The 26,890-nt window shown below is 34.7% G+C and overlaps 1 protein-coding gene across 3 annotated transcripts in view; it reads right to left on the bottom strand.

Moving 5' to 3' along the window:
- The window catches only part of RPS6KA3 (ribosomal protein S6 kinase A3), a 111,370-nt gene that overhangs the window by 24,286 nt on the left and 60,194 nt on the right, over positions 1-26,890 (bottom strand). For all 3 annotated transcript variants that reach the window (XM_081222471.1, XM_081222473.1, XM_081222472.1), the window contains 10 exons: positions 24,563-24,644; positions 16,996-17,076; positions 16,159-16,238; positions 15,467-15,573; positions 11,194-11,231; positions 10,816-10,958; positions 10,539-10,609; positions 1,502-1,590; positions 1,241-1,305; positions 1,063-1,165 (listed from right to left, as the gene is read on the bottom strand). In XM_081222471.1, the coding sequence (XP_081078597.1) occupies positions 1,063-1,165; positions 1,241-1,305; positions 1,502-1,590; positions 10,539-10,609; positions 10,816-10,958; positions 11,194-11,231; positions 15,467-15,573; positions 16,159-16,238; positions 16,996-17,076; positions 24,563-24,644 (859 nt within the window). The remainder of the gene's footprint in view (positions 1-1,062; positions 1,166-1,240; positions 1,306-1,501; positions 1,591-10,538; positions 10,610-10,815; positions 10,959-11,193; positions 11,232-15,466; positions 15,574-16,158; positions 16,239-16,995; positions 17,077-24,562; positions 24,645-26,890) is intronic.

Below are 26,890 nucleotides of genomic sequence, written 5' to 3'. Positions count from 1 at the left end.
TAAACACACAATTAGGCATACTAATATTTATAAACATACTATAAAGGCTAAAGGCAAGCAAAAAACAGGTAAATCTACTTAAACATCAACTCCACATAAAGTTCTCTTTTAATATCATACTGAAGACTTCTGCTAAGAGAACCTATCTGGGCAGAATATAATATAGAACTGCTCTATTCTAAGATTTTTTTCCTCTATCAGGACAAATTGTATTGAGAAAGCAAAGTAAAACATTACCATATATCATCAGTTCTATGCATATCACTGTCTATACATTTGATAAAATTCTGTTCATGTGTTAATCCAAATTTCTAAGGCTGCCTTATAAAAATAAACACCCATCAATGCTTAATATACATTGTTAGACTTTTGGCTGTAAAGCTTTATAGCAAGGTTTGAATGATAGATACACTCTATGGGAAATACACGCAAGTACATTTTCTATTTATTTGCTTGTCAATGATAAACCTGGGATCTGATACACCTAAATGAGAGAATATTAGAGTGCAAAACACCATTATGTATAATACACACACTTATGAATGAAATACAACTTACCATTTCAAAGATCACTTCTCTATAATAGTAACTGTGCAATTTTAGGATAAAGTTTGTACAATTTTGGGATAAAGCCTGATACAGGATATGAATCATTTTGAAGTTATCACACCTCACATAAAGTTTAAGTTATGTTTGGGACTTGAACTTTGTAAGTACTTCCAGAATACCATATAATATTAGAATTTTAAAGGGCACTATTTATGCCGTGGTATTTCATGTGAACATAGCTACAGGTAAATAAATGCACAACCAAATCATTTTTTCACACAAATTGTATCAAAGTTTAAGGTACAACATAATTTGCTAAAAGATTTAACAAGGACCTTAACTTCTATAAAATGCTATAAAGGATTTACTAATGATCTAGTTATTGCAGCAGGGGTAGTGTATGAAGGGAAGAAATGAGGACAGTATATAGAGTTATACTAGATAAGATTTTCTGATTGAACAAGAAAAATATATATATTGTCTTATATTTGGGTTTTCACGTTTTCTCCTTACCTTTGGGAGTTTTCGCAGTAAACTCAGGATCAAAATAGAAAGTATCTTCAGGCCTGCCAGTTGCAGGTTTAAAAGGTGGATGAATTTCTCTTCTATACAGTTTCTGGAGGAAAAAAAGAGACTTAGACATGTGTTAATTATAAAAAAAATTTCAAGCAAGTTTTCATTCTATACTTACATTCCAGTCTATTGTTGAGAAAAATGAATGTCTTTTAATTTCTTCAACTCCATCTGGTCCTGCGCCTATCAAAAATTGACTAGTTTTGATTAAATGGTAATTTTATTTCAAGGATAAATATATATATTGTTTATTCAGTCTTCACTTTTAACATTTGTCCTACTATTTCATAATCCCACAACAAACACAAATATCCATCTCCCCCCTAGAAAACAAACACCAACAAACACACAAAAGAAACAAATTAATTAAAAATTTTACCTAATCTGTTTGCAGGATTTCGTTTGAAAAGCATTCGTAAAAGACTCTGGGCTTCAGGACTCAAAAACTGTGGCATCCCAAGTTTGGCTCTAAATAATAAATCCATATAATATTTTATGTTTTGGAGGTATCTGTATTTTATTTTTAAAATAAACTTAATTTTAAGATAATTATGGATTCAAAATCAGAAATAATACAAAGAGAGCCTACGTACCCTTTACCCAGTTTCCCCCCGTGGTAACATCTTACAAAACTATAGTGTGATATCACAACCAGGATACTGACATTGACACAATCCACTGATCTCATTCAGATATCTCCAATTTTCATTGCACTTATTTGTGTGTGTGTTTAGTTCTGTGCCATCTTTTAAATTGAAGTATAGTTGATTTACAGTATTACATTAGTTTCAGGTGTACAGCATAGTGATTCAGTATTTTTGCAGATTATATTCCATTTTAGGTTATTATAAGATAACGGCCATAACTCCCTGTGTTATATTGTATATCCTGTTGCTTATTGATTTTATACAGTGGTTTGTATCTGTTAATCCCACGCCCCTAATTTGCCCCTACCCCCCTTCCATCTCCCCTTCGGTAACCATACGTTTGTCCTCTGTATCTGTGAATGTTTCTGTTTTGTATATACATTCATTTGTATTATTTTTTGACTCCACATGTAAATGGTATCATACAGTATTTGTCTCTCTCTGTCTCAGTTATCTCACTTAGCATAATGCCCTCAAGGTCCCTCCACATTGCTGAAAATGGCAGAATTTCATTCTGTTTTATGGCTGAGTAACATTCCATTGTGTGTGTGTATGTGTGTGTGTGTGTATGCCAAATCTCCTTAATCCAATCATCTGTTAATGGGCACCTGGGGTGCTTCCATGTCTTGGCTATTGTAAATTGTGCTGCTATGAACACTGGGGTGCATGCATCTTTCTGAATTAGTGTTTTCCCACCAACAGTGTACAAGGGTTCCCCTTTCTCCACATACTCTCCAACGTGTGCTTTTTTTTTTTGGCCACACCACGCACCTTGCGGGATCTTAGTTCCCCGACCAGGGATTGAACCCAGGCCCTCGCAGTGAAAGCACGGAGCCCTAACCACTGGACCGCCAGGGAATTCCCATCCAACATGTGTTATTTGTAGACTTTTTTTTTTAAACATCTTTACTGGAGCATAATTGCCTTACAATGTTGTGTTAGTTTCTGCTGTATAACAAAGTAAAAATATGGAATGCTTCACGAATTTGCATGTCATCCTTGCCCAGGAACCATGCTAATCTTCTCTGTATCATTCCAATTTTAGTATATGCACTGCCAAAGCGACCACTATTTGTAGACTTTTTGATGACAGCCATCCTGACAGCTGTGAGGTGAAGTTCTATGCCTTTTTATTACATTTCTAAGTTCCTGTATCCACCACCACAGTAAAGGTACTGAACAGTTCGACACCACCAGAATCCCTCAAGTGGCTCCTTTATAACCACACCCACCTCCCTCCCTCCCCAATTCCTAACCTCTGGCGACCACTAATCTATTCTCCATTTCTATCATTTTGTCATTTTAAGAATGCCATGTAAATGGAACCATACAGTATGTAACTTTTTTCATGCAGCATAATTCCCTTGAGATTCATCCAAGTTGTTGTATTAATAGTTCATTCCGTTTATTTATTTATCTATCTATCTATTATATTATTTATTTGGTTGCACCGGGTCTTAATTGCAGCACGTGGGCTCTTTAGTTGCTGCTCCAGGGCTCCTTAGTTGCGGCTCACAGGCTCTTTAGTTGTGGCTCGCCGGCTGCTTAGTTGCAGCACACGAACTCTTAGTTGCGGCATGCTTGTGAGACCTAGTTCCCTGACCAGGGACTGAACCCAGGCCCCCTGCATTGGGAGCGTGGAGTTCTATCCACTGCACCACCAGGGAAGTCCCAATAGTTCATTCATGTTTATTGCTAAGTAGTATTCCATGACAAGGATATTCCACAGATTATCCATTTATCTGTTGAGGGACATTTGGATTGTGTCCAGTTTGGGGCTATTACGAATAAAACTGCTATGAACATTTGGGTCTAGGTTTTTGTGTGAACACAGAATGTTAGCCCCAAATCTTCTAATGAACTTTTTCATCTTTCAGAATTTTGTAAAAAGCACTACTGTAAAACTAAGATCATCTGAGTCTTAGTTCTGGGTCTGTTACTAAGAACTTTGTGACCTTGGGAAAGCCAATCCCCCTGAGCCTGTTACCAGTTCTTCATGAGCAAGGGGATTGGATGTTAGATTAATGGCTGCCAAACTGTAGACTTGGAACCCTTTCTCAACAGGAATTTAAGAAATCCAACATTTAAAACATTTAAAAGAACATGTGCTTCATACACCTATTTTTTCCCTCCCATTCCCTTTAATAGCCCTCCAGGGAAGAGGAGCTGGTGGGAAAGGGGTCTGTGGAACATCTAAGATGTCTGTGGCACACAGTCTGAAAACCACTGGCCTGGATGAGCTTGAAGGTCTGTTTCAGTTCTAATATATAATTTTACTCTTTTTCCCAACCTACAAATTAAGGAAACCAATGGTCCTGTAAGTATGAAAATAATAACAGAGCTGGAGAAAATGGCTAGCAGAGAAAATTCTATTTCAGAAATAGATCCATTTATTATTCAGTGAGTTGTTATTGAAGCTACTATGTGCTAGACACTGCTTAGGATACGGAGATAAAGACAGCCCCCCCAAAATCAGTGGGGAAGACAGATATAGATAACGCTAGTACATTAAGAGACAAATTCAGAAGGACACATGTAAAGAGTGCTAAGGGAACAGTAGGGGATATCTATTTTAACATGGGAGATTGTAAAAGGCCTTAAATGCAATTTAAAGGTTGAGAATCTATTCGTTTGGCCAGTGTCCCCCAATATTTTATTAAATACTATTAATTTCTCTAGACACTTAGCAACAACAAAAAAATATTTCATGATCCAGGGAGTTTGTGGAATGCCATCTATTATACCCTTTGTTAGAGACATAAAATAAAATACGTTGCATATAAAAGGCCGATAAATTTAGAGTAATGAAATCAGTATTTTTCTAAACATTTGTTTTTAGCACCTCTTCTTCAGAGAATACCTATTAACATCTTGTAGAATTAGCGTTCTGTTAAACAACAGAAACGAGGGGAAACACTGCCGTATTTGGTAACAGGAATATAGCAGAGGTCTTTAAACAGTGGACTAACGGACTAGATTTATTTTCAAGAAGGGAACTCCAAGGGAAGTATAGAATGATCTGGAGTGGGAAGCGGTGGTAGGCAGTGGGCAATCTACTTAGAAGCTTGGCCCTATAGGGTGGGTAGGAGATCACCATGGGTAGGAGATCTGAGAACTGTAAGCAGTGCAATGCAGAGGAAATGTTGGGACAGTGAAATATTTTTGAGAGTGAATTTGGTGAATACCTTTGTATGCAAGAGAGGAAGAAATCAAGAATGATTTCTAGGTTTCTGGCTTAGGAGATAGGGTACATGGAAATGCTGCTAATTGGGAATACAAGAAGAGGAACAGAACAGCGAACAAAGATAAATTTCGTTTAAAAATGTTAAGTCATGCATGTCATATGTTTTGTGAGAAACATGCAGGTGAGTAAATGGAAACAAAGGTCTGGTGCCTGGTAAATTAAGGTAAGAAAGAGTGATTTGGGAGTAATTAAAATGTTCAATAGTTATTGGAAAGACTGATGTCAATCAGGAAAGTGAGTCCAGGCGGGGAGAAAAGCATATCAGAGATGGAACACTGGGTAATGAGAACATTTAAAAGGTGGTCAGAAAAAGAACAATTTGGGCATTAAAAATAATGAATGCAATTGGCTGAATCACACTGATTATTAAATCCCATGACTTCGTTATAGTGAAAAAGGAAAAGGAAATGTCAAAACTAACATAAAAACCCAACTCATTGGACATCACCCCCACTGGGGCTCATCTTGTTTGAGCCTTATTTCAAGGTAACTAAATAGCCCTAGTTGATGAGGAAAAGCTCATTGTTTTGGAAAATAACAGCTAATAAGTGAAGGAATAACAGTAATAGAAAATACACAATTTAAAATCCCTAATAAAATAACTGTTTCAAGTAGTGATTATCAGTGGATGAAACTATTAGATGAAAGCCTGACAGGGAACTTTACAATGGAGGGATCAGCTGTAACCATGGGAATTCATCACTTAAAGTGGGGCAACATGGTGCTGTAGCCTCCTGATGTGATGCAATACAGTGCAAAAGCATGAGCTATGAAATAATGTTGCCAAAAAAGTTTAACCAGAAACAGGATAAAGTAACAAGTGAAAAAATATCACAAGGAGAATAAAAAAACTTCACACTCCTGGGAAAAGACTAATTATTATGTAACCATGGTAACAAGAGAGGAGCCAGAACCATTCAGTTGATCAAAGACAACTTGCCTAGGTGAACAGAGTTTTTGTTTTTTTGTTTTTGCAAACCAACGAATCAGTAACTGCTCTTCATCTGTGAAAATTAGCCAAATAAGAATGAACTGACGCCAATAACCACACCTGAGTGCCAAGAGTCCCACCCAAGTAACCACACTTACAGATAATGTCAATTCATTTTAGGCCCTGAAAACCTGCCAATTCTTGAACTCCACCCTTCCCCAAAACCCTATATAAGAACAGTGGTCTACTCTGCTTGGAGAGATTCTACTGGACCAGCACCGCTTTCCCTACTATAGTAAGCAATACAATCACCTTTATGCTTTTTGTTTCAGATATTAAGAAGTGGTCTCATCTTTTAACAAGATAAATTCAGAAAGTGAAATTCTCTAAAAGTGACATGGTTTCTACAAGTAAATGGCAGGGGAACAACAGGGGTACACTGTTCTAGATGAACAGAAGCTGAAGAAATACAACCAAAAGATATGTGCAGACTTGATTTGGGATACAGTTTTGGAGAAAACCTGAAAAATCTGGTTAAGGATTGGGATTAGATGACTATTACCAGTTTACATAAGAAAATATCCATACATTTTAGCAATGCAAACTGCAGTAGGTGAGAAATGACATGTCTGGAATGCTTAAACTATTTCAGTAAAGAAGAAAAAAAGAAAGGAGGAATAGACAAAGCAAATGTGGCAAAATCTTTATGACTGTTGAATGTGGGTGATTGGTATACGTATGTTCACTGTATTATTCTATTTTTGCGAATTTACCCTTGAAATTTTTCATAATTAAAAAGAGAAAAGCAGGCAGAGAAGGAATGGTCGAGCAAAAGAGACCAAAAGAGGAATGGTTAGAGACGTGGGAGAAGCAGATGAAAGTAGGAAAAATGAAGGGGGGAGGGGGTGGCCAGCAGTGTCAAATACTCCTCAGAGACCTTCCTTAAATGTCTCATCTAACATGATTCCTGCCCCTGCCCCTTCCCTCACACTTCAAGAGTACCCTGGTTTATTATCCCCACTGCTCCTATTACTATGGGAAATTATTATATTTATTTGTTTAAATATTAATTCCTCGTCTCCCCCACTAGAATGCAAGCTTAGTGAGACCACAGAAGATCTTGTCAGTCTTGTTCACATTGCATCCTAAGTACATATAGAAAGACCTCAATCATCTGTTGAATGAACTGCGTGAACAAATCATACAAAGAGTCACCTTTCTGACAATCTGCCACCAGTTTAAGCAACCAGGAAATTACTGATGACCATAGTGAGAGAAGTTTCAATGGAGCGGTAGAAATGAACAACAAACAGGCTATGGGATAAAAGCAGCCAAAAAAAAGTAACAGAAAGCACAGACCACTCTTTAAAGAGGCTTTGTGTTGAAAGAATGCAGGAAGATGCTGCAGAAACTTGAAAGATAGGCCAAGTCAAAGAAATGGTTTGTTTTTCTCAACACTAAAGTGTGTGTATTAGCTGAAAGGAAGGGGCCAGAGTAGATGGAGTGATGAAGGTTCACTGAGCATTTATTTGTATAGCAAATATTTTTCAGTGTTTTTTATTGTGAAGAATAACATAAAGTGCAAAAAACAAAACCAAACCTCCCAAACCCAAAACCAAAGTACACAGCTCCATGATTGACCACAAAGTGAACAGTCATCTGGCCAAGAAATATAACATTGCCAGAACCCCTCATCCAATGTAACTACTTTCCTTATTTTGCCGCAGGCTTCTGCCATCTAAATAGGGACCCTAAAAACTATGCTTTAGTTTGTCTGCTTTTAAAACTTTATAAATAGGATCACCTATGTAGTATTCATTCTTTTGTGTCTGAATTACTTTTGCTCAACATTCTTGTGAGATTTACCCAAGTCATTGTATGTAACTGTGGTTTGTTCATTTTCTTTGCTGTATAGCACACTACACCCATGGGCAAAAGGCTTCAGCCTATTTTTCTATGGCTTTTGAGCTACAAATGGTTTTTACATTTTAAAAGTGTTAGAAGCAAATAATAAACAATACAAATACGTGACAGAGACTGTGTGTGGCTTACAAAATCTAAAATATTTATAGTGAACCCCTGCTATATTCCATTGTATGAATATACCACAATTTATTAGTCCATTCTTCCATTAACAATCTAGTTTCTACCTTTTGGCTATTATAAATAATGCTGCTATAAATATCTGGGTACTTGTTTCTTGATATGCAAGTACCTTGATGCATAAAAACTGGGTGCATGCCTAGGAATAGGATTACTGGATGAGGTTATACATGTATTTGACTTTAGAAGAAATGCCAAAAACTGCTTTCCAAAGAGGTTATATGAGTATTTACATTCCTTCCAGCTATGTATGAAAGCTGCCACTGCTCCACAGCCCGTTAGCACTTGGTATTGTCAGTCTTTGTACCCTTAGCTACTCTGGTGGGTATGTAGTTGTAGTTTGCTGTGGTTTTTTTTTTTTTTTTTTTTTGCGGTATGCGGGCCTCTCACCATTGTGGCCTCTCCCGTTAAGGAGCACAGGCTCCGGACGCGCAGGCTCAGCGACCATGGCCCATGGGCCCAGCTGCTCCGCAGCATGTGGGATCCTCCCGGACTGGGGCACGAACCCATGTCCCCTGCATCGGCAGGCGGATTCCCAACCACTGCACCACCAGGGAAGCCCTCGCTGTGGTTTTAATTTGCATTTTCTGATTAATGAGGGCAAGCATCTTTTAATAAGCTTATTGGCCATAGGATATCCTCTTTTGTGAAGTCCCTACGTCTCCTCATGTTTCTACTGGGCTGTCTTTTTCTTATTGATTGACTGGAGTCCTTGACATATTCTGGAAACAAGTCCTTTGTTGGTTATATGTTATAAATTTCTTCTATTTTTTCAATGGAATATTTTGATGAGAAGTTATTAATTTTAATGTAGTAATAATTTATCAATCTTTTCCTTTATGGCTCATGCTTTTTGTGTTGAAAGACTACTTTTTCTACACCAAGGTCATGAAGATTCCTCCTATATTCTCTTCTAGAATCTTTCTCCCTTTTTCCCATATATATGTAAAAAAAAATACATATATATATATATATATATATTTGTAATATACTTGGAAATGATTTGTGTATGGTGTGAGGTAGTTGTTTTATCTTTTTCTGTATGAATACCATTTTTTTTACAGCATGATTTACTAAAAAAGAGTGCTATTTCCCTACTGCTCTGCAATTTCCAATGGTTGTAAATTAAGGGTCCATATATGTATGGGTCTGCTACTGGCCTCTCTAGTCCATTGCACAAGTCTATTTTCTATACTTGTTTTAATGCCATACTGTCCTAATTATAGTTATAGCAAGGCTTGATACTTGGTAAAGCAAGTCCTCCTATCTTGATATTCTTCAGGAGTGTTTTAGCTATTCTTGGTCCTTTGTATTATCATATAAGAATCAATTTATTAAGTTCCACACAAAAAAATTGTTAGGATTTAAATATGATTTGCATTGAAACTACAGTTATGCTGTCCAATATGGTAGCCACTAGTCACATACAGCCACTGAGCACTTGAAATGTGGCTAGCCCAAACTGTAAGTGTAAAACCTGCAGTGAGTTTCAAATAAAAAAAAATAATGTATCATATCTCGATCATTTTTTAATGCTGATCACATGTTGAAATGATAATATCTTGGATATACTGGGTTAAATAAAATACATTACAATTAATTTTAGTTGTTTCTTTTTACTTTTTTAATGTTGCTACTAGAAAATTTTAAATTATGTATAGGGTTCACATTATATTTTTTTATTGGATAACACACATCCTTTATAACACTTGGGTCTGTCATAATGTGAATATGGTACAACCTTCCAAGTTACTTTGGTCTTTTAAAATTTCCTAACATTTTCTAAGTTCTCTGCATAGAGTTCTTGATTAACTTCTGCTAGATTTATCCCTAGGTTTGATTTTTGTTTTACTATTGTAAACAGTATCTTTTTTAAAAAAATTCCATTTTCTGTTGCTAGTATACAGACATGAAATAGATTTTATTTACTGACCCTTTATCCAGCAACTTTGCCAGGCTCTCATTAATTCCAAGGATTTATATGAAGATTTGGATTTTCTACGGACACAATCATGTTAACTAAATAATGACAATTTTTTTTGGCCGCACCATGGGGCTTGCGGGATCTTAGTTCCCTGACCAAGGATCAAACCCAGGCCCCTGGCAGTGGAAGCGTGGAGTCCTAACCACTGGACCACCAGGGAATTCCCAATAATGACAATTTTATTTCTTCTTTTTAAACCTTAAACTGCACTTCTTTTGGATGCCTTACTGTACTTGCTAGTACCTCTAGGACAATGTAAACAGAAGTAGAATAATGGGCATCTTTTTCATATTCGAAATCTCAAAGGTAAAGCTTTCAATAGTAACATGAAGATAATTATGAGTGTTCTAGATCTATGGGGTTTGCTCATATTTAAACCACATAATATTGATGTCATAATATCAATGAATTTCTTAGTTATTTCTTATACTATAGCTAACACTCTAAAAATCTCTGAAGCATTTATTTTTAAATCTCATCAAAACACATCCACTAGGGAGTACTTACTTAAGAATCATAGTCATTGTTTCTTTTCGATCTTTTCCTTGGAAAGGTAGTGTACCAGTGAGCATCTCAAACTATAAAAAGGCAAAATAATCAGAGGTATTAGTCAGTAGGTATAAAATCTCAAGGTTAGAAGATAAAAAAGCATCATCTTAATTACAACCACATCTTCTAAAATTGCTATATAATAAAACAAGTGATTTATATTTCTATTATATTCACTAGTGAACTTCAAAAAAACAAAAAAAAAAAAAGAAAAAAAAAACACCCCAAACCTTACCATTAACACACCGAAAGACCACCAGTCCGCACTCTGAGTATGACCTCGACGATTAACTACTTCTGGAGCCATGTATTCCACAGTTCCACAAAAAGAATATGCTTTCTTTTCATGGTCAATAGACTCTTTACTTAGGCCAAAATCTGTCAAAATAAATATCAAGTTCATAAATATCCTACAATAATTTGCACACGTAAAGTTTAAACTTTGAGTTCCAAAGTTTACATTAATAGTTCCAATATTTACATTAATTATTTAAAAATTCTAATTCAAGTTTTTAACACAATGTGTTACTTAATATTTATACCATGATCAACCTTAAAGGAAATTAATTATATAGAGTAGGAGAGACTACTTTAACAAAATGAGGATTTTTACCTGTTAACTTGATGTGACCTTCTTCATCAAGAAGTATGCTGAAAGAAAACAAAGTTAGAAAATCTTTTCAAACCATTAAAGAGAGATTTTTCGAAGCTAAAACTGAAATTACTTTTTTAAGTATCAGATCATCACATTCATTCCAAAATATTGCTTTAGACTCTGAATAAAAAGGCGAAGGTAAAGGAGGAGAAAAATTATTTTTTTGGACACACATATATAACGAATCCCAAAGGCAAAGCCTTATAACTTGTATTAATGAGCCAGGGACACTTGAGAACTATGAGGAAAGGAACCAAAACCTATATTCTAAGTTGCTCTTAGTGCCTTTCTGCAGAGGTGGCCTAACTAAACTCCCTAGTGCTTGCACAATAGACAGAGGTCTGGATAGTTAGGTCAGAAGTGTCAGAGCTGTCATTTTAAAGGCATCTGACTCAATCATTCTTTACTAGCTTCTTTTCTTTTTCTTTTTTTTTTTTTTTTGGCTGTGCTGCGCAGTTTGCGGGATCTTAGTTCCCCAACCAGGGACTGAACCCAGGCCCCAGCAGTGAAAGTGACGAGTCCCAACCACTGGACCGCCAGGGAATTCCCTCCTAGCTTTTTTTCTGACACAACTTATACAATCCTCTTCTCAACACACCTTCCTCATACTCCTTGTTCTTCTTTGACCCATCACTACATTGTATATATTATCCAGTGTTTTCTCTCTTTTTCAGTAAACTGAGAGCTCCTTGAGACTTTGACCTTATTCATCTTGTAGCTCACTGTCTGGCAGAGCACAGATAAATAAGAAATGTATATTGCATGAATGGGGCCAGTCTACAAAGGGCTGATAGAGCATTCCAAAGAGTCTGGATTTCTTCTTAAGGGCAATGAAGATCATAAAAGGTTTACATGCATGGAAGGTAAAGATAATCAGATCTGCAATTTTAGAAAACAATTTAGAAGGAAAAATAAAGAATATTTAGTGTGCTCTTAGGTATGACTTATGATAAAGAACAACAACTGTAGAAGACACTCAAGTTTCTGGCTTTAGCAGATACTTGAGTGGAGAGTAAGGTCGTTAATTAAGGAGCTATAGAAAGGAGTAAGTACTAAGCTGTTAAGCCAGTTACTGCATTTCTGGATGGGTATTTTAGTATACTGACTTGAAAGGTCAAGTAATAAGGTCAACTATTTCACTCATATTCAAAACTATTCCATAATATAGGCATTTCCTTACTTTTAATACATTTAATTACTTTTAATTCCTTACTTTATTTCCTTACTTTTAATTCTTTTAATTAACTAAAAAAATGTGCAAACCAAATTTTGTTATAATAACATTTTACTATGTCAAAAATACTACCAACCTTCCTATATCATCGGTTCAACTATGATTACAATAATGTTTACCAGTGAGGGTAATTCAGTAGGGACACAGTGTTCAAGTCTCTTTCACTACAAGGGACTTGTTATGAAAAAAATACTGATCTTGATTATGCTTGACTAGAAAGCAGACCAACACATTTAGGGAATATAAAGGGAATTATTAGGTATGGTGGGAATCATCCTCCCTTCTGTCTAATCAATACCTGGAAGACAGTTCTAAAAACAAAACAAAACAAACCTCAAATCATTCTTGGCAATTTTGAAAAAATTAAAAAAGAAAATATGGCTCAAAGGGCATTACTTATACTTCCTATAGCGAGTGCATTCTAAGATAACCATGCCCGTCCTTTACCTTTGAAAGAAAAAGTCAACTGTATTACTCTCAATAAGCAAAGTTCCCTTTCAATTATTAATAATTATTTTTAGCCATATTTATTGTAACAGAGTTCTAGTTTAAAAGGATCTGGAAAACCCCTTATAGTGCATAAAACAATTGGTCTAAAAATTTAAATTTCTCCTAAGCTCTACATGATGATATCACTTAGATCATTTAACAATTAAACGTTATTTCAGTTTAATAGTGTAGTCTAGACATTTAAGAAAAATCTCACTATAAGCAATCTTGCCCACATTAGATCTTATTTGATCTTTGAGACAGGATCCATGCTTTATACATAATTTTATAACCAACATTAATACAATGGTCTACAATAAATACATTCAATTAAATGATATAAAACACGAACACATTTTTATTATGAATGTTTAATCTTACGTTCACAGTAATTTTTTTCTTCTAAGGACTATATGCTTGAATATTCATTCTCACTAGGAATTATATTTTATGTTGTGATAGTTACAAATTGGGGAAATGATGAGAAAAACTCAGTCATTATCTGGGGAATAAAATCAGAACCATATGAAACTTATCTGAAAACAAAATACCTGAAAAACAAACGTAAAATATGAAAGTATAACAATTTCTAAATGATCACTTAACAGGATTCCAAAGGAGTATTTCCTTTGTTTCCTACTGTAATATATAATTTAAATTTTGCATATAACATTTAAATGTAAGTAATATCCAAATTCTTGATAAAGATGATAGTTACACAACTCTGTGAATATACTAAAACCCATCAACTTGTATACTTTATTTTTAATAGCTGGATATTTAATATATCATATAGGTCCAAAGATCAGGACACAAAGATTTATGTACAGTATTTATTTAATAAAGTTTAAAACAAATGAAACCTATATTGTTTAAGAATGCATACTTAGGTGGTAGAACTATTTTTTTTAATTAAAAAAAATTTTTTTTAGTATAATTAAAGGTTACTTTCCATTTATAGTTCTTCCCAAATATTGGCTATATTCCCTGTGTTGTACAATACATCCTTGAGCTTATCTTACACCCAATACTTTGTACCTTACCGCTTCCCCACCTCTATATTCCCGCCCCACCCCCCAGCAGCTACTAATTTTGTTTTTTTATGGCTGAGAAATATTCCATTGTATATTTATAACACATCTTTATCCATTCATCTGTTGGTGGACAGCTGGGTTGCTTCCATATCTTGGCAATTGTAAATAATGCTGCTATGAACATTGGGGTATGTGGACTATATCTCAAAAAAGCTATTTAAAAAAATTCTTGATAGAACAAGGCTCTTGTTTATATCCTTAAAAAAGAGAAAAGAAAACCTTTCTTTCTCAAAGTGGTAGACAGTAAACACCAACAAATTAAAACACAGAAGTGTGTACAATTTAAATAATATTAGTTTTTTGATAACCACTACTATAAAAGTAAAGGGAAATTTGCTTAACTCTCATTAAAAATTTGAAATCATGTGGAGAAGAAAATTTTCAATAAATGGTATTTGGAGGAAACAATTAGCTCCATGCCATCCCTCACACCAAAAAGTTTCTAGATGGAGTTACAAGTAAAAAAAAAAGAAACCATAAAATTAGAAGAAAAAAATCTTATCATGAGAATTGGAAAAGCCCTTTGAAGAATAAAAGTCACAGAAAAAAATCACAAAAGAAAAGACTGGTAGATCTGAGAGAAAAATAATTGTGTAGGTTAAAATAACACAGAATTAAAAGATAGGGACTTCCCTGGTGGCGCAGTGGTTAAGAATCCGCCTGCCAATGCAGGGGACATGGGTTCGATCCCTGGTACAGGAAGATCCCACATGCCGCGAAGCAACTAAGTCCATGTGCCACAACAACTGAGCCTGCGCTGTAGAGCCTGTGAGCCACAACTACTGAGCCTGAGTGCCACAACTACTGAAGCCCACACACCTAGAGCCTGTGCTCCACAACAAAGACAAGCCACTGCGATGAGAAGCCCGCACACCGCAACGAAGAGTAGCTCCCATTTGCCACAACTAGGGAAAGCCTGCGTGCAGCAACAAAGACCCAACACGGCCTATTACATACACACATACATATATAAATAATAAAATAAAAAGATAAAAGATAAAATTTAAAGATAAACTAGAAAAGTGTATTTGCAACATATGTCAAACAGTTAAATTCTTAATTTGTATAGAAAGGTCTCTTACAAATCAATGGGAAAAAAACAACACTCCAAAAGAAAAATGAGCAAAGGCCATGAACAGAAAAATCACACAAAAATACAACTGCCAATAAACCTATGAACATAGATTTCCACTTCATTAAAAATCAAAGAATGCAAATAAAAACAAGGTAATGTTAACAGATACTTTGATTAACAGATATTTAAAAGTATGAGAACATAAAGGGTTAGCAGAAATATGAAGCATAGGCATTCTAATCCAATGTTTGTGGTAGTTCTATGAAATAATATTATTTTGTATTACCCCCCTAAATAATTATATTACATTGTATTCAACTTAGCAGCATGATTCCTTACTTTTCTGGTTTTAAGTCTCTATAGATTATTCCCAGGCTATGTAGATGGTCTAAAGCAAGCGCAAGTTCAGCCAAGTAGAATTTGACATCTTCTTCTGTGAACATGACCTAAAATAAAATAATAATTTTTCTGTCTTTATTTTCTTTTTGCATTTACTATTTTTCTTAAAGTTCCACCCTACAGTTTAAATATCAAAAAATTATAAATATGCTAATTACACAATTCACTTATGAAAGAAATTTGCAAAAATGACTGAATCAGTCAACTAATGACTTACTAAATGCTAAATATGCACTGTGGGGAAAATAATTTTACATTTTGTTAAGTAACAACTATATTCAGATTGTGCCATTGTTGCTCCATCACAGTAACGTCTTAGAAATGAAAAATGATCTTTATAATGCAGGCTGAATTTCCACGACTGATTGTTTAAGGATATCTTGTTGTTATATTATTGCTTCTGAAAAAACTATAACTAAAAGAAGCAGGGCAAAAGACAGTTTATCAATTTAAAATCTACTTTCCGAATAAATTCAGAAGTTAGGAAAATAACTCTTTTTGGCTCTGATTCGTCAATGTAAGAATCTTGTGCCGCTTGACAAAATACGACAAGCATAATATTGAAATATAACAAAGCTTTAGTTGAAAAAGGATGCGTATAAATAGATTTAAAACAGAGATTAATTATATACCTCTTTGGATAAGCGTGTAAACAAATCTCCTCCCCTGAGAAAGTCCAATATAAGATACAACTTCCCTTCAGTTTGAAAAGCTGAATGAAGAAATGAAAATTTCCATTTAATTCATAGTTTAATTTGGGGGGGCTTACATTAGGTCAACTCATTCACAAATGAATACTATTTTAGCAAATTAATGACTACATCATAGATCTAAACTGATTTTTATTTAGAAGTTAACCAATGATTCCTCTTAGTTTCCACATAGAAATATTAAATGCAGTGTTTCTTATTATGGAACCATTAAAACATTTGTTAGATTTTATTCAGGCAACAGTCTCTCAGGAATACAATAGTTCTAGAACATGCGGTCAATAAGAAAAACTCCCAACAGAAAAGACTTACTTAACCATGAAACAAAATACAAAATACCATGTCACTTAACTACAAAAAAAGGTGGATTGGTTAGCTTTAATTACACAGAATAAGAACATCAGGATGTCGATATTAGGGATCTTTCTTGCTTGTAAGTTAGGCTAATACATATAGACTATAAAATACTGGTACATTATTATTAATTATTATAATTTAAAAATGATTATTATTACCTGTTCCTATGGCTATCACTCAGAAACTATAATGTTTAAAAGAAACACGAAGCTAAATGCAATAAAAGCTTCTAAAACTTATCTAAGAAGTAATGGTTTAATTTCCATGACTTTACTATATATATCTACTAGACATATACAAATATACACAAATAAATATTTATATACATTAGTATATCTGAATGCACTCAGGGAGTAGGAGAATGAGGTAAAGGGATGAGATGGGAGGTTGTTTATAACTTACCATAATGCAACTTGACAATAAAAGGATGGTTAACTTCTACCAAGATATCACGCTCCATTTTTGTCCGAACACGGTCTCGAACTATAAAATATTACACATATGGCTATATTGTAATAGCTTCCAGAGACAATTTTTAAAAGAAAATCTCTTTGGTGACTATTTTAAATAAAATTTTGCTTATATGTATAAAAGTGTGAATTCACATATAAATAAAATTACTTATATGTATAAATAAAACTATTCATTACTCTTGAATTTTCAAAATTAATAACTATTTTTTACTAAATTATGTTACCAGAAGAAATTGTATATATTTATAAAATCTGTGCTTTACATTAAAAAAATACAGAGAACATATTAGATGTTGGCTTTAACATCAGATTTCCAAGTATTTTGATCAAAGTTATGAAAAATAGCCAAAAAAGGAGCAACTTTTTAAAAACAAGGCATTCCAATGAAATGTTAAAACACACACAAAAAATGAAATAGATTTTAACACTTCTCCCTACCAACCTTATCAACTCAATTCAACAAACATTCATTAAGCATCTAAAATATGGGCCAGACATGGCGAAGGACCGATACACCCCAAAAGGTGTATTTTGAGGGAGGCAGGAGAGGAGAGAGACTGAGAGGAAGTACTGTGGTGCAGCTGAAAGAGCAAAGGCTTTTTGGAGTTAGAAAAATCTGGATTTGGATCTGTGTCATCTTGAGCAAGTTACTTATTTAAACTCTCTGTGCCTCTATTACACCTCTCATCTATAAAATGGGGATAACACCACTGTATCTTTCGGGGCTATGTGACCATTTGAGATAAGGTTTGTACATCGAGAGCCTCGCATATAAGAGGTATTCAATTAAATAGTAGTTATAGAACCATGAATATGATAAAGGGATAAAATGATGTATTACCACCAATAAGCAGGACAAGAATTCAGAAAAGGGAAAGATCAGTTTTACTTGTATAGGAAGGCTAGAGCAAAGAGGTGGGGTTAGGGACTTTTAGAGTGGAATTTATATGGGCAAGAAGGATTGGATGGAGAGAAGAAAAGTCCAGGTATCGAGTACCAGTGCAAGCAAGGACATGAAGGCATGCATGATGAGCAAGAAGGAACCTAATCAGTGTGGAAACTGGGGGGGTGGGGGTGGGTGGGGGTGGGACTGGGGGGTGGGAGGGGTGGTGAAGTAGGGAGGATCCAGATTCATGACAATTTGGAATGCTAGGATGAATTTACATTTGACCCAGTAGGCAAAGATCTCTTTTACCAACCAAATATTTCCTGAGCAAACTCTACATGCCAGGCACTGTGAGATACAAATAAAATAATCTTTAGGAAGCTAATAATCTGGTGGGAATGACAGACAAGTAAACTGATGATTAATCATCTGATAAGTACTCTGTTGGTAGCTCAGTGGATTTAAGAGGTGAGAATGATCATTCATTAAAGTTTTTTTTTCTGTTGCATAATAAGGATAAATCACACATAACTTCTATTTTTCAGGCCAGAAAGACTGAATGGTTCTGCCAAAGATTAAACAGAAAGAATGGAAAGAGCGTCTTTTTTGGAGGGGTGGGGGGGCGGGAGCAGACAGAATGATGAGTTTTCTTGTCAATTTAAGGTGACCACTGATATCTAAAACTCAGAACTAAGCCCTCTGGGAAAAATAAACAAATAAACTTAAAAAAATTCTACGTTTCCCATTCTACCAGTTTTCCACTCCAACTGGGAGATTTTGGTGCCAGTGACTGAAAATAGGCAAAACAGGAAAAGGAATCAATTGCTCTTGATATCAGCGCAGCTCTGTCTTTTTATTCACTTGTTTTGTGGATGTATCAAATTCAGGATCAATCTCTGATTTTGTGATCTTGTCCTATCACTACAACTCTGGTGCCTTATGTCCAACAGGCCCTTTCTATTATTTGTGTGAATGAGGTTCATCACCTAGGCCTGCTGACAATTCTAGTCTAGTCTAGCCCAAAACTGCCCTTTTTTCCATCGCTACCCATACAATCTTGGATTATGTTCCTATTACCTTAAAGCTAGATTCCAAATTTCTACCTCTTTAAATACTTATACAAAGCTTATTTAATAAGCAGCAAAAATATCCATCAGTATATTTACTGTATATCCCTCTTCTATTATTGTACCACTATGAAAAGAACAATTACTTGGGAGTCAAGAGCTATAGTTTAGTGGCCATGCTAATAACTAGATGAGTTACCTTGGTCAAATCCTTTCATTGCTCAGGGGCTTCCTGCTTCCTTCTCTATAAAATGAGAGGCTAGAACCAGATGCTTTTCTTTCTATTATGATTACCTTGTGAGATAGTTTCCTTATATGCAACACTGATGAGACCTTGTTTAGTTCAAAACGAACAGTAAGATTCACTCACTAAAGAATTCGTTCCTTCTGTCTGAGATAGAACTGTGTAATAGTTCTAATCTGGTTTCTTTTGTTTGTTTGTTTGTTTGCTTGTTTGTTGCGGTACGCGGGCCTCTCACTGTTGTGGCCTCTCCCGTTGTGGAGCACAGGCTCCGGATGCGCAGGCTCAGCGGCCATGGCTCACGGGTCCAGCTGCTCTGCAGCATGTGGGATCTTCCCGGACCGGGGCACGAACCCGTGTCCCCTGCATCGGCAGGCAGACTCTCAACCACGGCGCCACCAGGGAAGCCCTAATCTGGTTTCTTTTATGTATATAAAGACCTAGTGACAAATATAAATCATCCTACAATCAGGAATTTTGATTAGGATATTAGTGGTTCAGAAGAAGGCATGTTTTACATTGGTTAAACTCTAAACCCCTGAAATAGAATTTGTTAATACTGACTCATGTTGGCAAAGCAACTACATTCCGCTGAAATAATTTTTATTACATACTAGTTATTACATTTTAAATTCTACTTGACTTGAACATGAGAGTGAATAAGAAGAAATGCTGTTTATGTTTCTAGAATTATGTATTAAGAAAATGCTTTAAGCAATAGTTTACAAAACCTTTTAGGCCCACAGACTACTTTATTAGGACAAAAGTCCCCCAAAACTCAACCTAACACTTTTGACTTCTTTTTGACCCCATTTATTATATTAATAGAAACTTTAAAATGGAAAGAGACTTCTGGTTAAACATGGATGTTTTACTTTCTACTTTCTTCTAAAACCCTATTGAAATTACAATAATGGAAAAATTATGCATAAACTCACAAGGACAGAAAAGAGAAGCAGTAGCAGAAGGTGACTAAGTGGTAACTCACACAGCAGATCAGAGAAAGCTAAAATCTAAGCTGAAAGAAAGGAGGTCAATGAGAAATAAGCAAATTCTTGCCATAGAACCCCTTCTAATCAGCTTTTTGGTACCGCACTTTTTTTTTCTTTAAAAAAAAAATTTATTTTATTGAAGTATAGTTGATTTACAATGTTGTGTTAATTTCTGATGTACAGCAAAGTGATTCACTTATATATATACATATACATATACATATACATATATATATATATATATATATATATATATATATATATATATGGATATAGGTACCTCACTCCTAAATGAGGAAAAGAGAGCAAAGAATTCCCAGGAATTTAAGGAAAGACTCTAAACATGAAAAATAGCTATCAAAATAAGTAGAAAAATATAGACCTTATATAGATCCTGATTCAAACAAATTGCAAAAAGAAAAATGAATTATAACAATAGGGACAACTAGAAACTTGAGCACTGATCAGATATCTGTATATTAATTTTTCAGGTATAATCATAGAATTATATTATTTCAAGAGTCTTTATCTTTTAGAGATACATACTAAACTATGTATGGAAGAAATTATACAATGTCTGGGATTTGCTTCAAAATATCAAAAGAGGGGAAGGGAGAGAACACAGATAAAAAAAGATTGATTACGAGTTGATAAATGTTGAAGGAAAAAGAAGAGTATATGGGGCTTCTCTATATTTTCTGTTTCTTTCTGTAGATGTTTGACACTTTCTATAATAAAAAGTTTTAAAAAATGGAATATTTCGAGAACAAGGAAAATCTTGGAAATTAAAAATAATGGTAGAAACAAGAATAGAAGGGTTGGAAGATAGATGATAAAATTTCCTAGGAAACGGGAAAAAAAGGACAAAAATGGAAAATAGGATGAAAAAAATAAAAATTAAGCAACGACCCAGGAGGTTCAAAATATCCAAAGAGTAGCAGTTATAAAATGGAGAAGAAATGACAAAATACTTTCCCAGAACTGAAGAAATGAGTTTCTAGATTGAAAGAGACCACCCCATATCTGGTATGATGAATTTTAAAAATCCACACTAAAGAAATACCATTATACAAATTTCAGAACACCAGGGATAAAGAGTAGCTTGATTCTAAAGACTTCTAAGGAGGGAAAGCAGCTTATACACAAAGGACTGGGAACCATAACGGTAATAAATTTCATAATTGCAACACAGGAAACTGGAAGACAATGGAAACAATGCCTTCAAATATCTGAGGGAAAATTATTTCTGATCTAGAATTTTACATCCAGTCAAATTATAAGTTAAGTGAGGGGCAGAATAAAGACATTTTCAGACATGTAGTTACAAAAAATTTACCATCCATTCAGCCTTTCTAAAGTAGCTACTAGAAGATGTGTTTCACCAAAACTAGAAACTAAACTGAGAAAAAGGTAGGTACAGAATTTAGGAAAAGAGATTTAATACAGCAAAGATGTGAAGGATATGTGACTTCAGTACAGGAACAATTTGTATAAAGCATTATGAAAACATTACTAGGAGGACATGAAAAGGGAAACTGTGTGTAAGAGAACTAAATCCTAATCTTCCATGGTAGGAAGTCAAAAGATTATGTCTCCAAATGAAAACAATCAAAGAATTACAATATAAGAATATTAAATGTGGAGGTAAAAGGCAGAAGCAGCAGCTAAAAAGATGGAAGTCATTGTCTCTGGGGGTCAAGAACTGGGATAGGGAGAAGGGTAGGAAAAGCACTGCTATTTTATAAGGCTCTATACACATTATTACTTTGATAAAAATAAAAATAAAATTTAAGAACACACCAGCAGTCTATAATTCCAATACGTCAAGTAGCTTCACTCTTCTATGGTCTCTTATATCGCTAACATCTATATAATTTTACATACTTGTGGTAGCCAAATTCGTTATAATGTCCACTTACAAATTTTTATTACATTCATTTTTGTGATTATATTTGAAATATTTCATTTAAATAATATTCTATTAAGTGGTATACCATACTTTTCTAAACATTCAATATTTATAAGATTTCTAAATTCTCGATATTGTAAATAATGTTGCAATGAAAATTTTCAAGTACACAAAATCCTTTTTTGAGATTATTTGCTTAGGTTACTTTAGCAGCAATAATGGCTCGCTGTACTTATTGCAAAACCCCTTTCTAACTTATGTTGCCATTATATGAAATAACTCATTATTTTATATGCAGTTATCAGAAAACTGGGACATTTCCCCAAATGTTATTTATTTTATCCCCTTGCACAAAATGGATTAACTCATGGATTCTTTATTCAGTGGGTTGTAATCGATCACTGTCATTAATTATTGCAATGTTTAAACTGTCCTAGATTTGGCCAGTAGGAGCCTTTTAATAAATTCCTTATATATTAATATTTTGTAATATTTGAGGCAAATAATTTCCAGATTTCCTATTTATACTATTTTTCATTGTATAAAAAGTCAAAATTTTTTGTACTGTCAATTTGTTTGTAATTTGTGCTTTGCTCAATATCTCTTCACAAGTTTCCTAGGATGTGTTAAGTTGTAAAATTCAGTTAGATTGTTTATTATGGTATATGGTTTAAGAGAAGACTCTAGTTTTTTTGCAACTTGTTCATGAGTATTTCAAACAAAATTTAAAAAATCAGTATTTAATTTCCCATTGTTCTGGACACCTGCTTTGTCATACAGCACAGCACTTAATATTTTTGTAATAAATATATGAAACTTTAATATATAATACTTTTGTACTGTTTTGTTCCACTGGTTTATATGCCTGTATTATTTTCCCCCAAAACACAATGAATTATTACTGCTTTTGTGGGTTTTTTTTTTTTTTTTTTTTTGCGTTACACGGGCCTCTCACTGCTGTGGCCTCTCCCGTTGCGGAGCACAGGCTCCGGACGCGCAGACTCAGCGGCCATGGCTCGCGGGCCCAGCCGCTCCGCGGCATGTGGGATCTTCCCGGACCGGGGCACGAACCCGCTCCGCCTGCATTGGCAGGCGGACTCTCAACCACTGCGCCACCAGGGAAGCCCTACTGCTTTTAATAAGCCTTAAACCTAATAAAACTTCTTCCTTTCGCATTCTTCTTTTTTAGAATACTCTTTGAGGCGTATGTTTTCAAGTAAAATTTTCAATATTTCAAGGAAAATGCAACAGGAATCTTGAGGATATGGAGCTAACTGGATGACTAGAGGAATACTAAGAGTCTTAACAGCCTTCTCTAAAAGGAACTGGGCATGTATTTCCTTTCCCAGTATCTTTTAGGTTTCTCAGAGTTCATAGTTTCCTTTACATATACTATGCACAATACAAATCCTGTTATATACATGAAAAAAACTACTTTTGTTGCTTTTGTAAATGAACTCTCTTAAATAAGTTCCATCTATGCAGCTTTATAACATGGAATTCATGAGTATAAACTTATAAAAGTAGTGATGTAGAGTAGGGCACTGAGGATATAATTTAATTTCCTGTACCTAGCAAGAATCAAGTAAGTAGTATGCCAGGGGGTGGAGACTGGATAGGAAAGAAAATACATTCAGGAAGGGAGCAAGAGAACAGAAGCAAAGGATGGTGTTTATAGAGGAAGGTGAAATTTCTTGGAACGATGATAATATCCAGTGCGAGTTACTAATTGGGAAAAATAACATCAGAAATAATAAGTGATCATCACAGATATTCCTTCCATAATATTTTAAAACCTTTAGAAAATACAGGTACGTTGAAGAGGAAAAAAAAGAGATGTCAGGAATCAACACACAAAATAATTAGAGGTTATGTGGTAAAATAACTGATACTACTTTAAAAAAGGAAGATCTAAGTATTTAAAAATCTATGCACAATTTTTTCTAAGTGACTGTTTACCTATAAGAGCCAAATCTGACATTAGATTTTTCAAAATCAGAGGCTTAGAATAAAAACTTATTTGGAGACCATAAGTCAATACGATAAAGTCCTTGGAATAAAAGCTATTTTGCATCATAAATCAGTAAGTTTTCAAAACATTAAAATAATAACATGAACTGGAAGATGCATCAAACCTAGTTTTAAAATTCTAAACTTCTACTTGCCTAAAGCCCAAGAAGAATTTATAATACTTCTTTTAAAGCATGGCAACTCCCATTCTCACTAGTCATATGATTCCTAGCCTCATAGGAAAAATCCACTAAAAGAAAGTCTAAATTTAAAGACAGTAATGGGAACAGATTCTGAATTTAAGTAACTGGCCTAGGAGTCACATGAGACCTATTCAGATTTTTCAGTTTGTTCATACTACGCGAACACTACAAATAGCAGTAGCACTTACCTTTCAATGTGGCCTTCTTCAATACTTTCATGGCATAAAGCTGTCTAGCATCAGAGCCTGAGATTTTTTTGACTAAGAAAACCTGTATTTAAGTAAGAGAAAATAAGTCTTACAAAGTATCATAAACTATACTATTGCTAAAATAAGACCTCCTGCTGTAATACAGCTTATTATTAGAAAGATTCTGATACATTAACTATTTTCCTTAAAATATTACCAATTATAAATACAGTGAGTTGTAAACACTGGTTATAACTTTGTGTGTCAATTTAAGTAAATACATTTTTTGTTGTTGTTTACCAATTCCCAAAGACCATGTAACATGTAAGACAGAAACAAAAATCTTTAAACCATGAAGCAATTAGAGAAAAGTCTAACATGTTTAAAGTATAACACAGGTGGTGATTGCTCTGCTTCTAACAAAACAAAAATTCTGATTCCATAAAAATTGTTATACAGAAGTTCCCCTTGACCACAATTTTCTGTTGATTCAATTCTGTTGACGAATAGTCTTCTTTATGTATGAAAACTCCACAATTTCTCATTGCTGGGCAGAACAATTTATTTTTATTTTTTAATTGAAGTATATAGATGATTTACAATGCTGTGTTAGTTTCTGGTGTACAGCAAAGTGGTTCAGTTATATATATAAATATATATATATTCTTTTTCATTATGGTTTATTACAGGATACTGAATATAGTTCCCTATACAGTAGGACCTTGTTGTTTATCTATTTTATATACAGCAGTTTGTATCTGCTAATCCCAAACTCCTAATCTATCCCTCTTTCATCCTCTTTCCCCTTTCGTAACCACAAGTCTGTTCTCTATATCTGAGTCTGTTTCTGTTTCGTAGGTATGTTGATTTGTGTCATATTTTAGATTCCACATACAAGTGATATCATAAGGTATTTGTCTTTCTGACTTCACTCAGTGTGACAATCTCTAGGTCCATCCATGTTGCTGCAAATGGCATTATTTTATTCTTTTTTATGGCTGAGTAGTATTCCATTGTATATATGCACCATACCTTCTTTATCCATTCATCTCTTAATGGACATTTCGGTTGCTTCCATGTCTTGGCTATTGTAAATAGTGTTATGAACACTGGGGTGCATGCATCTTTTTGAATTAGAGTTTTCTCCAGATATATGCCCAGGAGTGAGATTGCTGGATCATATGGCAACTCTATTTTTAGTTTTTTAAGGAACCTCCATACTGTTTTCCATAGTGGCTACACCAAATTACATTCCCACCAATAGTGTAGGAGGGCTCCCTTTTCTCCACACCCTCTCCAGCATTTGTTATTTGTAGGCTATTTAATGATGGTCATTCTGACTGGTGAGAGGTGATACCTCATTGTAGTTCTGATTTGGGCAAAGCAATTTAAAACACTTATATTGAAGAAATTTACTCACAACTGTTTAATGTAAATTAAGTCAGAACCCTGCCTCCTCATCTTTTAAAAATCAAATATACACATATACCTAAATATTAAGAATACAATTCCCAGGGGAATTCCCTGGCGGTCCAGTGGTGGGACGCTACTGCACTTCCACTGCAGGAGGGGTGCGGGTTCGATCCCTGGTTGGGGAACTAAGACCCTGCAGGCAGTGCGGTGTGGCAAAACAAACAAACAAACAAAAAAAACCAAGCAATCCCCAGGTATGTTACTGAGTATCTTGATTTTCCAAATATTTTTGGCTATTTTCAAAATATAGTGTGGGATTTATGCAAAATGAATAAAGTCTGCTCTAAATAACTCACGGTCATGCTATAACTTGTCTAATACAATACAAAACTATCAATAAATCCCCTCTACTCATTTTGACTATTAGTTTCATGATCTGATTCCAGCAAACCTTTACACAGACTTGCTAAATGGACCTGAATTTCAACTTTTTTTCTCCTACCCATTCTTTCCTAGCAGTGCTACTGAGCTGCCACAGATGGTAAGAAGAGACTCAATTACAATCAAGAATTAACTCTAGGGTCAGCTCTCTATTACCTGCATTAGCACACTAGGCTATTCGCACAAAATAAAAAAATGATTCATTCAACTGATCCTAGGGCAAGGCAGAGTTCCTCACTTTGAGAAACTGTGCCAAAGACAATGGTCAGTGACCTCAAGTCCAGTGAAAACTGCCACAATGTGCACAGAAACCCTGATGCAGGGTGTGTTTCTCTCCCCAAATTACACCCATTGTCCCCCTTCACCGTGGCCTATAGTGAAACCTCCTTTTAGCCAGTTAGCAGTGAGCCAACCTAGGGAGCGAAAAGTGTATTCTCAATCAGGGTTGTTCCTAAGATGGAATGATGTTTAAAA

Source organism: Mesoplodon bidens (assembly GCF_964165515.1).
Source record: "Mesoplodon bidens genome assembly, chromosome: X".
NCBI lineage: Eukaryota > Metazoa > Chordata > Mammalia > Artiodactyla > Ziphiidae > Mesoplodon > Mesoplodon bidens.
Note: the sequence above shows the minus strand (reverse complement) of the source record. Positions and strands in the feature narration are given on the sequence as shown.